This window comes from Triturus cristatus, chromosome 2_2, assembly GCF_964204655.1.
Source record: "Triturus cristatus chromosome 2_2, aTriCri1.1, whole genome shotgun sequence".
Lineage (NCBI taxonomy): Eukaryota > Metazoa > Chordata > Amphibia > Caudata > Salamandridae > Triturus > Triturus cristatus.
In genome coordinates, this window is record NC_140582.1 from 508281681 (window position 1) to 508298441 (window position 16761).

At 43.0% G+C, this 16761-nt stretch overlaps 1 protein-coding gene across 2 annotated transcripts in view; it reads right to left on the reverse strand.

Annotated features, from left to right (window-relative positions):
* The window catches only part of TTC29 (tetratricopeptide repeat domain 29), a 1075828-nt gene that overhangs the window by 526392 nt on the left and 532675 nt on the right, over positions 1 to 16761 (reverse strand). For both annotated transcript variants that reach the window (XM_085643268.1, XM_085643267.1), the window contains exon 7: positions 8455 to 8540. In XM_085643268.1, coding sequence (XP_085499394.1) covers positions 8455 to 8540 — 86 coding nt within the window. The remainder of the gene's footprint in view (positions 1 to 8454; positions 8541 to 16761) is intronic.

A 16761-nucleotide genomic window follows, 5' to 3' on the forward strand; every position in this document is an offset into this window, starting at 1 on the left:
CACTCCGTGTGGAAGAGTCCAAGCAATAGTGCTTTGTGAAAGTATGGGCACTGCTCCATGTAGCTGCCCTACAAATGTCCTTGATAGGAACTCCAGTGAAGACAGCAGCAGATGATGAAACTGATCTTGTGGAGTGAGCTTGTACACGTCCTTCTAGCGTCTTACCCGCCGCTTGATGACAGTGGTGAATTGCGCTGACAATCCAACGTGAAATTCCTTGCTTTGAAAGGGGAAAACCCTTTCGAGGAGCACTAAAAGCGACAAAGAGTTGAGTAGTTTTCCTGAAATCCTCTGTGCGCTGAAGATAAAACTTCAGACATCTCTGGACATCCAAGGAATGAAGAGACCTTTCTCCTGGAGTCGTAGGTCGAGAGAAAAAAGATTTTAAAACGAGAGGTTCATTCAAATGGCAATCCGAAGGGACCTTTGGAATAAATTTCAGATTCGTTCTTAAAATCAGAGTGTCGTTTTTGAACTGTAAAAAAGGTTCCTTAATCGTGAGAGCTTGAAGTTCTCCAACTCTCCTGGCTGATATTAAGGCTAGAAGGAGAGCCACCTTCCATGACTGAAATTTAAGATACGCTCTATGAATAGGCTCAAACGGAGGTTGAGCTAAAACCTCTTTACATTCTTGAGGAATATTTAAACTCTGGAATTCTCGGTGCTCAGGAGCCATGCTGTCAACTGAAGTGAGCTCGGATCCGGATGCACTACTTGGCCCTGGGACATTGTCAATTGAGAAGCAATGGGACGCAGGTGAATCGACTGATCTTGAGAGAGTAGGAGAAGTTCTGTGAACCAAAACTGGCGGGGCCACGCCAGAGCTATTAGAATCATTGTGCAGGGTTCCGTTTTGAGTTTTCTGAGTACTCTTGGACTCAGGGGAATTGGCGGAAAGGCGGAAAGAAATGCGCCTGACCAGGCCATCGAAAGAGCATTCCCCAACGATCCTCGATGGTGATCCCTGCTTGCATAAAACCGGCATTTCCTGTTGTCTGGGGTAGCGAACAGGTCTATGGACGGAGTGCCCCAACGTGCGAAAACACTGTTGAGGGTGTCCTGATCCAACTCCCACTCATGACAGACCGACTTCGGACGACTCAATGTATCTGCTGTTGTGTTGAGGGTACCTGGAAGATGTTCTGCTGAGAGAGCAATTTTTTGAAGAATTGCCCATTCCCAGATCTCTTGGGCCTCCTTTGAAAGAAGTTGAGATCTCGTTCCACCTTGTTTGTTCACATAATGCATGGCCCTCGTGTTGTCTGTACTGACCAAGATGGTGGAGTTCCGAATCCTCGGAAGGAAAGCCTGTAAAGCCAAACAAATCGCCTTGAGCTCTAGAAGATTGATGTGGAGAGCGCGCTGTTCGGGTTTCCAGTAACCGCTCACTTGAAGGTCTTGCAAGCCTGCCAGCGAGGCATCCGTGGTCAGTATCAAAGGAGCTGGAGCAACCTTGAAAGTGAGACCTTTTCAGATATTGTCTTTGATCGTCCACCAGTTGACTGCCTCTCTCATAAGACGAGTGACTATTATCCTGTCGTCGAACGTGCCTTCCGCCTGGCGCCATTGCATGTCCAGTTGTTCTTGTAAGGGGCGCATACGAAGTCTGCAATGCGGAATTAAGGGAATGCAGGATGAAATCGATCCTAGGAGAGATTTGTACAGACGGACAGACAGAGACCGTCTTCCTTGCAATTGACGGGCGGAAAGAATCAGCCTTTTCTGTCTTTCCTCTGATGGAAAAGCTTTGCAACAAGTTGTATCCAGAATGGACCCTAGAAACTTGACCGACCTGGATGGAAGAAGGACTGATTTGTCTTTGTTGAGCTGAATACTCAGATGATTGAAAAGTTGAATGCAACTTTCGACTGCCCTTGTAGTTGCTTGAGAAGATGGAGCTTTTATCAACCAATCGTCCAGGTAGGGAAAAACCTGTAGAGACTGTTTTCTGAGAAACGCTGCAACTGGGGCCAATACCTTTGTGAATATCCACGGATCTGAGTCCGAAACGCAGGACCTTGAACTGAAAGTGGCTCTTGGCTACTGTGAAGCGTAGAAATCTCCTGTGGGCTGGGTGGAGAGGAACATGGAAATATGCGTCCTCGAGATCCAGAGTTGCCATGTAATTGCCTGGATTCAGGAGACGCAAAATATCCTGAAGAGATACCATCCGAAACGAGAGTTTTATGAGATAGGTGTTGAACTCCCTCAGGTCTAAAATAGGGCGCCATTTTTCCTCCGTCTTGCGAATCAGAAAAAACCTGGACTAGAACCCTTCTCCTGGTTGGGATAGAGGTACTGGCTCTATCACTCCTTTGATGAGCAGTTGATGAGCTTCAAGACGTAGAAGATGTAGATGTTTTGATTCGGTGGCGCGAGGGGCACTGGAAGGTGGGAGGTGTTGAAACTCTAATGTGTGGCCAAACCGGATGATATTGAGGACCCACCGATCTGATGTTATGATCTTCCACCCGTGGAGATATTGTGATATCCTGCCACCCACTTTACCGGGGGTGAAGGAACAGTAGGCAGAGCCGGGAAGCCGCTATTGGCGTTTAGAGGTATCTCTCCCCTGACACCCCTGTCGTCCTCTTGAAGGCTGGCAAGAGAAAGACGCCGAATGGCCTTGGCGGTGAGAGTACTGAGGTTTGTACGACTGTGAAGACTGCGAATAGGAGGAGTAGTGCTGTTGGTATCCTCCTCTGTATGTAGAAAAACCTTTTCCTCTTGCACCCCGGAAAGGCACCTTGCGGTATTGCAATGTCCCCAGGGACCTTGCCGTTTTTGTGTCTTTTTTGATGTCCTGTAGAGCGTCGTCCACATGCTTCCCAAAAAGCATGTCTCCATCAAATGGTAAATCTAAGATCTTATTCTGAACTTCAGGGCGAAACCAGGTAGCCCAAAGCCAGCCTTGTCGTCTTAGAACCGCTGAACCTGCCAAGGCGCGAAAAGCAGTGGTGGCAATGTCCATTGCGCAATCGATGATTTCTGAAGAAGACCGTTCTCCTTCCTCCAGGATCTTCTTCGCGTCAGCCTTGGAACCATCTGGCAGTTGGTCCAAAAATGGAGATAAATCGCACCACATTTGGCGATCATATCGTCCCAAAATTGCTAGTGCATTGGAAGCTCTAACAAGGAGGCTGGACATAGAGGAAAACCTCTTCCCCACATTGTCTAGGCACCTACCCTCCCTATCCGGTGGTGTGGTAAGGGGCGCCAACTGATTCTTTGATTTTCGTTGAGCCGCCTGCGAGATAACAGAATCCGGCTTCGGTTGACCGATCAGGCAAGTGGGACTATCATCAGGAGCCTTATATTTTTTCTCCAGCCGCGGAAGAACAGGGATGATGGTAGCTGGAGACTGCATCACCTTTATCCCCTCACTCCATACATGCTCCACAATCGGGATGGAATGGATAGACTTTCTGTAAGGCTCCTTAAAATCATAAAGAAAGCATTCCAATTGTACAGTTGGAATGGGAAGGCCAAACCTCTTGGAAGCTCTTTCCATAAGATTATGGAATCCTCCGATGTCTGCTGGAGGAGAATCTATAGGATCCGGTGATGGCGAAGCAGGATCCGGAATGATATGATCGTCCCATTCTGTATCCGGATTCGGGACCTGCTCAACATTCTGATCATTATCTGTTGAATCATCATCATCATGCACAGTGACGATATCCTGGCGACCTTCTCTTGGTTCCGGCTCCGGAGTTTGAGATAATTGATGAGCCACTGTAGTTGGAGGTGGTGGTGGTGGCGGTTGCATTGATTGTTGATCAGAGGTTCGAGATGGAAATCTCCTCTTATAATCCAACAACATGATTTGTAAGTCACTAATAAGTGAAGACGGCATGACCACCATACCCTGTTGTGTTTGTTCTCGAGGTCTATCTGGTGGAGGGTATTGTTGTTGTTGTTCCAAGTAATAATTGTCAGAATACGAGTCGTGGTATTTTACTTGGAGTTGGGATGGACTGTATGCATCCCCATAAGGACCTTCTTGTTCCTCTGAATATTCCTCGTCCAAGAGCAATGCCGGAGGTAATGGTGTCACTCTACGTGGAGATGTCATTTCCGGTGGGATTTGTCGTCTTTTTATAGAAATTTGAAACTTCTGTATCGTCGACGAGGTCGTCGACGAGCTCATCGTTGAAGGAATCGTCGACGGAGAATGGATTGTTGACGACGATGGGCCGAGCTCGTCGTCAGTACCATTGTAGAGGTTGTCGTCAACATCGTCGTCCTCGTCGCCGTCGACACCATCGTCAGCGTCATCATCTTCGACATCGAGGTTGTCAACATAGTCGACGACATTGTGACAGGTACTGTAGTGTCGACGAAGTCGTCGTCGACGATGCTCTCGACGACGGGCCCGTCGACGGAGCTGGAATCGACGCCTGGTGAATCTTAGATGCCGTCGTCGACGTGCCTGATATTGTCGTCGTCGACAGATGGATTTTCTTTTCAGATTTTCCCTCCTGAGGTACAGATGCTGGTTTCTTGAACAGTTTTGTTTTTTCAGATGGTGGAGAGGAAACAGAAGGTCCATGGCTCACCTTCGGAGTAGAAAGTACCTCAGGAACTAGTCCCTCCCTCTCCTTTACACCTCAGTGAGGAGATTTCTTGGGACTGGGCCTGTCAGACCTATCAGAGGTCTTTTGTAAGGCCTTAGCAGGAGGTTCAGTCGAAATTGAAGGGGAAGACCAACCTCTCTTTTTAGACCTCCTTGAAGATGTAGCTGAGGAGGAATCTTCACTGTCACTAGATATTACTTCCTTACGTGACTTCATCTTCTGTAACCAGGTCAAGAGACGTCCTTCCCTGTCTCTCAGAGTCTTCGTAGAGAATGTCCTGCAGATCTTACAATCAGTGGCCTTATGATCAGGGTACAAGCAATAAATGCAGTCTTTATGCTTGTCCTCAATGTAAAGTCTTTTTTAGAACAAGAAGCACAGGCTTTAAATAAAGCTTTCTTTTCCCCTTAGCACAACGCATGGTAGAAAATCTGAGGCTCTGAGGCTCTCTCAGGAAGGTTCTGGGGGTGAGGCTAATCTGATTGGTTGTTACATGTTTTTTGGTCTCTTTTACAAAAAGAGGTGGATATGCTACAAAATGAGATGAGGTCTAGGCCTTTCTTTCTCGTTTGTACCTACTGCTATGTTATTTTTCATTTACCGAGGCTCCCATTCCGACGACGGGGAATGATACAAGCTATGCGAATCTATGAAAGTTCCAATACTGGAGTAAGTGGTACTTTACCTGATATATTGTGAATGTCCCCTGTGATATGTGGCTTAGCACATGTAGCTAGTAGGCATCCAAGTGTACATATGAGGATGGAAAATTTGCATAAGGACACCTTGTTGCTACAGAAGAATGTTCAAGTAGCTTTGAAGAACTTCTAAAGTTACCTTATGGTTTGACAGAGTTAGTATTTAAAAGATCTTTAGCCTACGGAAACACTGGAGACGTCCATGGCAGTGGAAGTCAGGTGCTATGGACGACTCCAGCACATTGTAGCACTAGGGGCAGAAATGTCTTTCTTTTAGTTTCGGCGGAGTCTGCTGGGGAAGACTTTTGCCAGCAGCCTGAGTCAATTTTGTATTGCTTGTAATGTCTATTGACGTACTGACGTTATTACAATGAAAGTAAAAGTGAAATGAGCTGATCAGCTCATTTCACTTTCACTGCATTGATGCTTGGGGGCATATCTCAGCCCCCCAGCCATCGATTTCAATAAGGGATGTACTGTTGAAAAGATGAGAATCCTACCTTTCTAATGATATCCTTCCCTAGTGAAGCCCTGTTTAGGGATATACACAGGAAAGCGATCCCCAATCAACGATATACCCACTAGACACCAGGGAGTGTTTTTTATACATAAAAAGGGGTGACGGTGGCTCACCCAGGCATCGAGTCCAGCCCCCAACCTCAAAATAACCCCAACAGTTATTCTGCCCGACTCTCTAGGAGGGCAGACAGGAGGTATATACCTCTAATATGCACCCCCCGGGGTTGCAGAAAGCCCACTAGACACCAGGAATTATTTTTTTTTATTGCTGCAAAAGGTGGGGCCACCCACCCATGCATCAGGTCAAACCCCCACCCCCAAAATGACCCTAACAGTATTTCCGTCCCCCGCATATAGGAGGTCTTTTCTTCCAACCTGACCCCCGGGGTGGGAAGAAAGATCACTAGACACCAGGGAGTTTCTGAGGTGGGAGCATGGCATGATGCCTAAGAGAGCGGCCACCCAGGTATTACACCATTCTTCCACCCCAGAATATGTGCATCAGTCTTTCTATCCCCCCCCCCCAGTGGTGGATTGAAGGCGTTTACCCAAAATCTACCCCCAGTGAGCAGACAGGCCACTAGACACCAGGGGGAAAATAGACCCAAAAATTAAAAAGGGACAGGAGGGGAGGATCACCCAAGTATTGCACTGTGCTCCCACCCCAGAACAGGTGTGTCAGACTCTCTGTTTTGCACCCCACCCAGTAGTGCAGTTAGGGTGTTAACCCAAAATCGGCCCCCGTGGGACAGAAAGGCCACTAGACACCAGGGATTTCAGCATGGCACCAAAACAAACCAAAGGCTAGGGTGACTTATTCTGGAACTTAGCCAATACTCCCACCCCAGGCCGGGTAATAGAATATTTATTACCCCCTGGGGATTAAAGCACCCTCCTCTCTGTGGCAAGAAAAGACATTTTGATTCTTTCGCATGTTCTTTGTTTTTTTTTTTTTACATATCAGTAGCACAGTGGGGCCAGGTTCCAATTTTGTCTTACTTTTATTCTGAATGGCTGCTCTGTCAGGGCTCGGGTCACTTGGCAACTGGGGAAACCTACCAAACCCAGGTAGTTCTGAAAACTAGACACCTGATGCAGTCCAAGATGGTGTGCCTCTTGTGGCTCCTATAACATTTTCTTACCCGCAATGACCATCAAACTTCAAACTTTGCCTTAAATCACACATTTGTCTTCCATTTCTGTGACATCAACTTCCAGAAATCACAGGGATCCACAAAATTAATACCTGCTAGCATTCCTCCACTTGTCCTGATAAAAAGATTACCCCACTTGTCAGGCTGGGTCTAGCACCCGTAATACAAAAGGCCCCAAAATACAATGTGGAGAAAACAGCAATAGGGGTCACTCTGGTGTTTGGGCCCCGGCTTGGTTGGCAGCCACCCAGGGAAACTTACCAAAGCCAAACATTTCTGAAACCTAGACATCTAGTGGAGTCCAGGGCAGTATGCCTCACATGGATCCCACAACATTTTCTTGCACATAATACCCTGAAAATTTCAAACTTCAACTAAAATCACACATTTTCCTTGCATTTCTGTTACCTTAATATCTGGAAACCACAGGGATCCATAAAATCCCTACCACCCAGTGTACCTCCAATTATCACGATAAAATGCTACCCGACTTGTGTGCCTGGGCCTAGTGCCCCAACAGACACAAATCAAACCAGGGTCAAGAGAATCATGCGCAGGACTGCCATCAACCCAGGTTTGATGCATGCCTGGCCCAGATTTGCCTTCCAAATGTAAGCCAGTGTGTAAGAAAGAAGACTCATGTTTGTATGGGAACCCACAAATTCAGAGATGTACAAATAACAATGGCTCCTAAACTCATCATCTGGTGTACATTTCAGAAATACACAGGTTTCAATCATACCCATTTTTCAATTTTGATATTTACCATATAAATTGCTCTATAGTCTGTACACTATGAAAAACCATAGAGAGGTGCAGCTCAGTTGTTGGCTTTGGATACCTCGGGTTCTTGGAGACTCTACAAACCTTATATATCCCTATGAGGAGAAGGGTCTACTGAACAAAAAGATATATTGCATTTGTAAAATACTAAATTGCTTTTGTGAAACAGCCATTGTGACAAGAATTTACAATGACTGTTTTTACTTCTTGCTTTCAACATTTTTTTAATCTCAACTGTTATTTTTGGGGAAACCCTTGAGGAATCTACACAAATGATGCCTAAATGAATTCAGAATTTTGTCTAAAATGTATAGCTTTCTGACATTCACAATGGGTTTCACTCCGGTTTCCACTACAAACTGGAAGTAGGTTGAAAGCACAAAAATTGGGAAAATGGGCCACCTCTTAGAAATGTTAAAACTGTGACTAGTGATTGAGTCTATTAGGAATAGCCTCACCACACTAATTCTTTTCTTTGAATGAAACAATGATAAAAACCTTTCATATATGTTACTGTGGGTCTACAACAGATTTGTGTCACAATTACAAACATACCACAAATCAATGTCTGGACAACAATGATAAAAAACATAAAAAACATAAATATTATATATTTCTAGGCAGGCTGCTTCACTGTTGTACTGAAGCAGTCGTAATATCCAACCACTACAAATATATTAAAAAAATAAAAAACTACAGAAATATTATTTTCAAAGAACTTACTGATATTGCTTTTTCTGGCAGGCCAGCAGAGAGATATGCTAATCCTAACCGATAAGCTGAGGCACCTTCCATCTTTTTATCACCACCTACAGAAAATAAAATTCATAAGACACCTTATGATGTAACATACTTCAGGCACAATAATTGATCACTCTGACATAACCAAAAGACGACACAAAGCACTTTACAAAACTTCTAAATTAATAAATTAACAATGACACATTTGAGCTGTATAGAGATACTATAATACACCCCGGATAAAATAGCTAGCTGGGGGGAGACAGGCGGACGACACTTTAGTAATGAGACGAATTGTCCAAAGTGTGCATTATAAGTGGCAAATATTGTTCATATGTTTGCCACATGCCCATTGCTATTGACATTCTGGCAGGGAATCAGACGTCTGTAAAGTACGCTTTGGCTTTCACTATACAAGAGTCTATGCTGGGGTATAAGGCTGACCCAAGCATTGCACGGCGAGCATTGTTTGCTATTATTTTAGTGACTACTAGGCTAGCTATTTCAAGGGTCTGGATCTCTTCAAAATCCAGTAATATTACAGAATGGTGGGCTATCGTGGTGGAGATCTTTGAGAAAGAAAAGGCTTCGGCTAAAACCAGAGGTACACTGTCATTGTTGAAATGTAATGCTGTTTGGCATAGAATGATTAAGGATTGATGCAACATAATGTGAATTGTCTACAAACTCCCATAATTTATATGTAATCCTTATTTACTGTACCGGATATATCTATATGATTTTTCCCTTTTATATTTATGATATGAACTCCTAAATGTAAATTTACATTGCCTTACTGTTTGTTAATTATCTATGAATTATGTTGATCTCCATAGTGTTAATAAAAATAAATAAAAACAAAAAAAGATAAACTATAATACATCGTCATGTCATGCTGAATGGGGCGAGTGGTCAAAGACTTTTATACAGCGTATGTCACTCTCAACACATAACCATTCCAGGGAAGACAAAACAGAGTCAAACTGAAGAACTCCTGAAAATATTTTTGTCTTATCCGAGGGGGTCAGGACCTGAGTTTAAGACTTAGTGGGTCAATTAGGATCTGGCAGGCATCCTGTCAGACTGCTGGGTCTACAAAGGCATTGCCTTTCACCCCCCAGCAAAGGACTACCTGCCATATTTAGAGATCCCTACTTGCCTGCACTCAAAAACCTAATGTTCATTCAAGAAAGTGGTTTTATTACCACTCCTTTGCTCTGAAGCCTGAAAGTCAGTGAAAATGATGTAGGATTTTAGATAATCAGAGACCAGGTGGTTTGCTTGGCAGCTTTTGTTAAAACGATGTTATAATGGCATATTTTTGTTGTTGGGCGACAAAACCACTCATTACGGAGTCATTGACGAGCAATGTCATGGTAGTAGTAATGCATGCTAGAAGAGTTTTACTGCACTTGCATTACAAGGGTGTGAGCGAGCAGGCTGCAGTTTGTTAATAATGTTGTTTTAAAGGCAGGTAGAAAATAAATATATTAAGGTTTGGTACAATGGTTTCAAGCCGTGGTGTGGCTGCGTGGAAGAAGCTGGTCCTGAGCATTTTGTGTCATTGAAGGCAGCCTGGCTGTCACATCATTTTAAGTTAGAGTCACTTATGGTTCATTAGGGGAGATTGCTATTGTTTCTTGATAGAACCTAAATGGGCCTTAGCTTACCGTCGGCAATGTGAGATTGTGAATATGGCACATCATTATAAGAGCAAGGAGGCACATCCTCTTTCAGCGCCTTTCAACAGCCATACCACTTCATTTCAGCGGTCAAAGTTCATCTTAGAAACATATGCCGTGCTTTGCATTGGACGATCTTGATACTTTCAAGAGGGCAGCAACATTATCAAAAGTAGTGATAAAGAACAGAGATTTAAACAACCACATGTACTGCAATGGATAATGTGGCAACTGGCAATACCGGGTTGGGCAATCTGAAAGCCACACAGCTTTTCTGGGCGATGAGGAAATTGGAATAGATTCTAGCCGGAGCACTGTGAAAACTCAACATTTTCTCACAAGAACATGGTCAAGAATCAGTATATCATCTGAAACGGGAATAATAAAAACTGATAATATATGCTTAGTGGGTGAATTATTAAAAGTATTTTATAGCAGGATAAGCGTAGCGGTATTGAGCTAACCCTCTGAATCGCATGTAATGAGTGAAATCAATGAGATTTTGATCTACTTATCTTCTTCTGTTTTAAGTGAAAGGAGTGTGGTCGAGGGTTGCACCCGTTGGGGGGTCAGTCTAGTTTTTGTTGCACAGCAATCAAGAGATTGCCTTTGTTGTTTTATTATTGTCAAGATCCCATGCAACAGTGCCTGGCCCCTGAGGCAGGAATGCCATGGACACTGAAGACCACATGCATGCCTTTGCTGCACTATAGAAACAACACAACAGAGGAATGGGAGGAAAGCGAAACAGCTGGTGTAATGGAGAGGCACTCATTCTGCTCCCAGAAACCTCGCTCCTAAGCAATGCAACAGACCACAATGACTCTTTGTAGCACACCTACTAAATAAATGTTTCTTTCCATAATACACAATATATAGAGTAGCTTTGCATTCTAAGCTGTTCTCTAGACCAAGAAACACTGATATTAACTAACACTCTAAAAAGAAGAACGGTAATATGAAATTATCAGTTAACTGACTGTTTCTTCCCTCCCTTGCACAAGGAGAGTGCTAAAAGAAAGCACTTTCCAATACTTCTAGTTGCCTCACAGGATTATAAAGCACATGCTCTTTAATTAGGACAGCTTGTCACTTTCCCAGGTGGAACCATCATAATCTTCCATCAGTTCAAATATAATGAGTTAAGTCAGAGTGCAATAACAATACCGTGACCACCCAGCACTAACGTTAAAAGATGCTATTTGCAATTTCTAAATACTGGATTTCTCTTCAGAGTCTTACTTAAATGTTACAGGGCAAATAGAAAATGATATGGAAGGTTGGTTCTAGCAGCTTGGTGGACTAATGCATCCACTGCAAGAATCTGTGTTCGACTTCATGGTCACAAGTTTAAATCCTGGCGGATTCACTCAGCCTTTCATTCTTCTGGGATGATGAGACAAGTACCATTAACTTGGGTAACAACAATCATTTGTTATTTCAGCCCCAGGATACCCTTCAGTGTGAAGGTGTGCTTAACAAATACATGCTATGCCTATGTTAAATGAGGCTCCAACTTTTTACTACCATCTCCTGCAGACCAAGGCTTGAAGCACTGTGGGTATGCCTCCAGAAGCAATATTCAATAACCGACTATGGCACCCGAGAGATGTAGACACAACTGCAGTCTGTCTGACTAAGACTGGAAAGGGTGGCTTCTGAGTCCCACACTGCCTATAAGGGATATGATTCTAGAAGAAGCTGCGGATAGGACTCCAGAAGTAACACCCAAGAACCATCTTTGGTGCCAAGAAGGTGCAGGGAAAACTGCAGTCTCTGAATGACAATTGGGAAGCGTAGCTTTCAGGTCCCACACTTGCTGTAATGGACACGAGTGTTACCAACTGGACTACTCATGTAGCATAACTGACGGTCTCATGCTCCGATGGCCCCCTGTGGGCTCATATTTAGTAGAGAGGGCTGGCATCTATTGCTTCTGCAGAAATCAAGACCATACACTTTAGACTAAAACCGGTCAATCACCTGCCTTCTGTTTCTGGGACAGCTCTTTAATTTTAATCTTATCCAAAACTGTAGTAATGCTCCTAACCAAGGCAAGCAAGTTCACCTGCCTCTTGTATGCGGCCTATTCATTTGAAACTCATCTCTGACAATTATGTCCTAATTTCGCAAACCCTCTCAGTATTTTTTCGACAGAATTGTATTTAAATAAATGTTTTGCAATCAAACAGCTGTTGATTTGATGCAGAGATCTACTAATGAAATGTGTTATGCTACTTGTGAATTTTTAGATCTCTTTAAAGAAAAGCATATGCAAATTACTGTAAAGCACTATTTAATCCCTATGAAGCATCCTTCCAGACCAAACGCATGTGATTCTAAAAGTATTTTTGACCACGTTTTATGATCTGAAACACATTGAAGTGAAGAAGTACACATGTTAATATTAAATATGCTGCCAAAACCACAAGAGAAAAAACGAACCTGAACTCCATGACAAAACATAACTTTATGGAGAGAAAAAATGGGTTGGTGACAACATACATAGGCACCAAGTCTTCCAACACTTTGACATTGCTAGGTGTCCATGCATCCCCCGCTTTTCCCTCTTCAAGCAAACTAGCTGTCAAGTGCTGGTTCCTTGTTTGCTCCAATGTGCATCTAACAGATGGCTCCTCACACGAATAGGTAAGTGAGTTCCAATAGAAACACTTCATACACCGAAATGCACTCCTCTTTAGCATCTCTGGTGTAATATGCTGGTGATCCATTAAGGTTCCAAACGTTTTTATCTCAAAGTCAGCTAAACTTCCTTTCATCGCCCTTATGGTTTCCCACAGACACTGCTATGGTTTCTTTTGTCTTATCACATCATTCAATAAAGGACGCACTGACCAGGACCCCCCATCTCATTATCAAAGTCCATTGCTATTAAATTACAACTAATTTTCATCAATCATGGTAATCTTTCTCCAGTGAAGATGCACCACTGCAGCTCAGAGGTTTAAGAAGAGGCCTTTCGTTGAATTATGGTTACTTGGCCGTTTTGTTTTTCCATGCCCCTGGAAGCCAGAAAATAGATGGCTCTTTTGTAGAACAGAGGCTTAAGAGGAGAACTCATACTATTTCCAAGTTCTATCACAAAGGAGGCTTATTTTCAAGTTCCCAATTTCCCAACAATTACTCCTTCAGGTCCTCTGACCATCCAGAGCCTCTGATTGTTTTATAGATCATAGATTTCAAGTTGAACAACCGATTTTGATAGTGAAAAAAGAAAGCAGAGTGGAAATATGAGCAGTAGATGGGACAAGCCTTGCCTGTGGTATGGCTCAATGGGAAACCTTACCATTAAAGATAGTAACTGAACACTCGGCACAGCAAAAAGATTCAATATGATGTCTTAGATGCTATGAAGTTACTGGCTGTGACAGCACAAATCTGTGGCAGACCAGAGCATACTTCAGCATTTTGTCAACAGAATTGCCATGTAAGACCTACAGAAAATAAATTACAGCATGTGGTGTATTTGGACTTGAAGATTACATCACACACTCAGTTACCTTCCATGGAAATAAGAAGGGTCCAGTGAAGATAGCGACATTCTCCCTGTCGGTAGAGAATTCACTGATGTGTTTAGCAAGAAGGAAGCAGATGACGCCTTTTCATTAGGAGTAGGATTGTATATTTGACCTGATTTCAGATACAGTCATTCCTCATGCGAGGATTTACCCATAGATTTTAAAACATGAAGTCTTACTCGAATATCTGAAGGAAACCTGGAGAAGGATTATAATTTATAATCACAATTTCATCTCACCAACAAAGGCTTCAATATTCTTCATTTCGGAGGCAAATGGGAAGTACAGACCGTTTGATGATTGCTGTGAATTGAATTGGATCACTATTCAAAATTGATGCTACCTTTCTCTCCTCTCTGTATTATTAGAACAGAACAAAATAGCGAAGATCTTGACAAAATTAGATTTGACAAGGGCATACAATATGATCCCGATTACACTGGTTGATGAGTAGAAGATTACTCTAGCTACAAGCTATTGATACTATCAATACCAGGTGAGGCTCTTTGGTCTTTGAAATGCTCCAACTGTATTCCACCATTTTGTGAACAACACCTTTTGCGATTCATTAGATACCTTCATGGCGGTTTACATGGATAATATCTTGATGTCCTAATTAATGATTAAACAACATAGAGCTAACGTGAAACAAGTACTGGGAAGACCGGGGAAGCATTTTTTGTATGCAAGAGTTGAGAAATGGCAGTTTAAATTCTCTGAAACCTCATTCCTCGAAATTCAGATTGCAGGTGCTTGTATAGGACTGGATACTAGTAACGTGAAGGTAGTTCTTGATTGGACCAGTCTGTCTGACATTAAGGAGATGCAGAGATTTCTTGGATTTTTTTTAATATTTACAGGCATTTTATAGAGGATTGTTTGACAATTAGTGAGTGGACCCAATATTCACTTCACGAAGAAGAGGTAATTGTTTCTTTGAGGAGAAAAACAAGATTGTCGAGACTGATGCAAAATTAAAGGAAGGAGTCCACTTAAGTATATTATAAAAAGCCTAGTTTATTCCAGACGAAGTCCTTGATTAGCCTTTTTGAAGTTAGTTTATTGCTCTCCAGGCGATGGATATATCGGAGAAAGAAAAATTAAGGAGTTAGGGCCTCACTATTATTGGTGGGCCAAACCTCCTGAATACTGTTAACAACTATGTCAATCAGTGTGCTACTTGCACTGAACCTAAGATCACACTTGCTAGACCTGAAGTGTTGTTACGACCTCTTCCCACCTCACAACAACCATGGCCCATGTAAGCTATGGATTTTATAGTTCAGAAAACCAGTTCCTATGGACACAGAACTTTGTTTGTAGAAGTGGACTTCTTTGGCATGTTAGGGCATTTTAGTCTTCCAAAGAAACTACCAATATTTATTGAACGTTTTTGTAAATTACTTGAAAATTTTACTGTCTTTATGGCCCATTTGATCACTGCAAAAAAGATTGAGGATAACAGTTTGTGTCTAACTTCTGGAAGCAGATAATGAACAGTGAGTACTGTAAATTTCCAAACTAACAATTATCATCCACAAATATATGGTTAAGCGAAGAGACTAAAACAATTGTTAGAGCAATACTGTAGATGTTTTCTCTTGACTCATCCCACACAATGGAGCAAATGGATTAATCTGGCTGCATTTGCGTAAACAACTCCCTACATGGTTTGATAGATACTTCCCCTTCCTCTGCACTGTTGGCTTCCATCTTCATATGCTGCCTCCGACCATTGCACCATCTTCAGTCTCCCAGTTATTTCGTATCAAATTAATAAGACTGTTAGTTTTCCATTATTTATAGAAAACCAAGGTTGATTATAAGAAAGCAGTTAATGCTCATCGTAAAACTGCTTCTTCATACAAGCTGGGGGATAGGGTTTGACTCTCCACACAACATCTGTGCATACCTGCGTCTCATTCTAAATTCACTTCTAAATTTGTGGGAATATTTCCAATTGTATGGCTCGTAGGGGCTACAGCAGTCAGGTTTTAGTTACATGATAGGTCAAAGATCCACCTTGTGGTAGACTACTCAATGGTGACCCTGGTGGTTCAATGCAAAGAAATCCTTCTGTACCTACTTTGATTGATGTGTCTGTAGAATACTAGGTTGAGGCTATCCTAGACTGCGGAAACCATAAATATCAATTACAGTATTTAAGTGCTTGGAAGACGTGTGATGTATCAAACTGCTCTTGGTAAACTGCTTCTTGTATTAATTTGAAACTTGATAACCAATCCTGTGTCTGAGGCAGGGGATTCTGGGGGGAGATGGGGTATGGGGTACTGCCAAAACTGTGGGTAGGTAGCACTGGAGCAGAAACAGGTCTCACTTCACTTACTGATTCACCACCATATGCAGGGAAGAATTGGAGATCTTGAAGGACTGGACAATGGAGGCCAGGAAGGATGAACTAGACCACTAACCAGTCTTGAGATTCTCAATTTCGGGTTAAGCATTCACTTCTGAGTTAGAGGCAGCTTGAGTTTCTATCTGTCCAACAATAAATGAGTTTATTGTATGGCTTATCTGCTTGCCATTTAGTTTATCACTTGGCCTCCTGCCTTTCCACTTCGATGATTTGCCTCCCTTTCAGTTATCTCAGGTCCATGAGTTTGAGACATTGTGTCTCTTTGCCTGTTTATATGTTTGTCAGTGAGTGTTTATCAATGATACTTAGGCTTGAGTAGGGGATATCTGCCTTCCCCCTAAGCCTTTAGGACCTTGTGAATCCCATCCCTCTGGATGTTTTATTCAATTAAGGGAAGGGGTTGTAGCCCCCTTCCAGAGCCTCTATGGTCCTCAGGGACCCCATCCCTCGAGGTTGAAATTCTTAATGTTAGGGGAGAAGGGCACATGGCCCCCCTCCCAGAGCCTCTATAGGCTTTGGAGTCCCAATCCCCTAGGTCCTTCTCTTTTAATAAAGGTAAGAGAGTGCATGGCCCCTTCCTAAGTCACTATTGGCCCCAGGGTCCTCATCCCTCGGACCCCTTTTTTTAAAAAAAAGGAGAGGCAGCCACTATTTGCCCTGGGCACCCCATCCCCTGGGGCTGAGAAATATT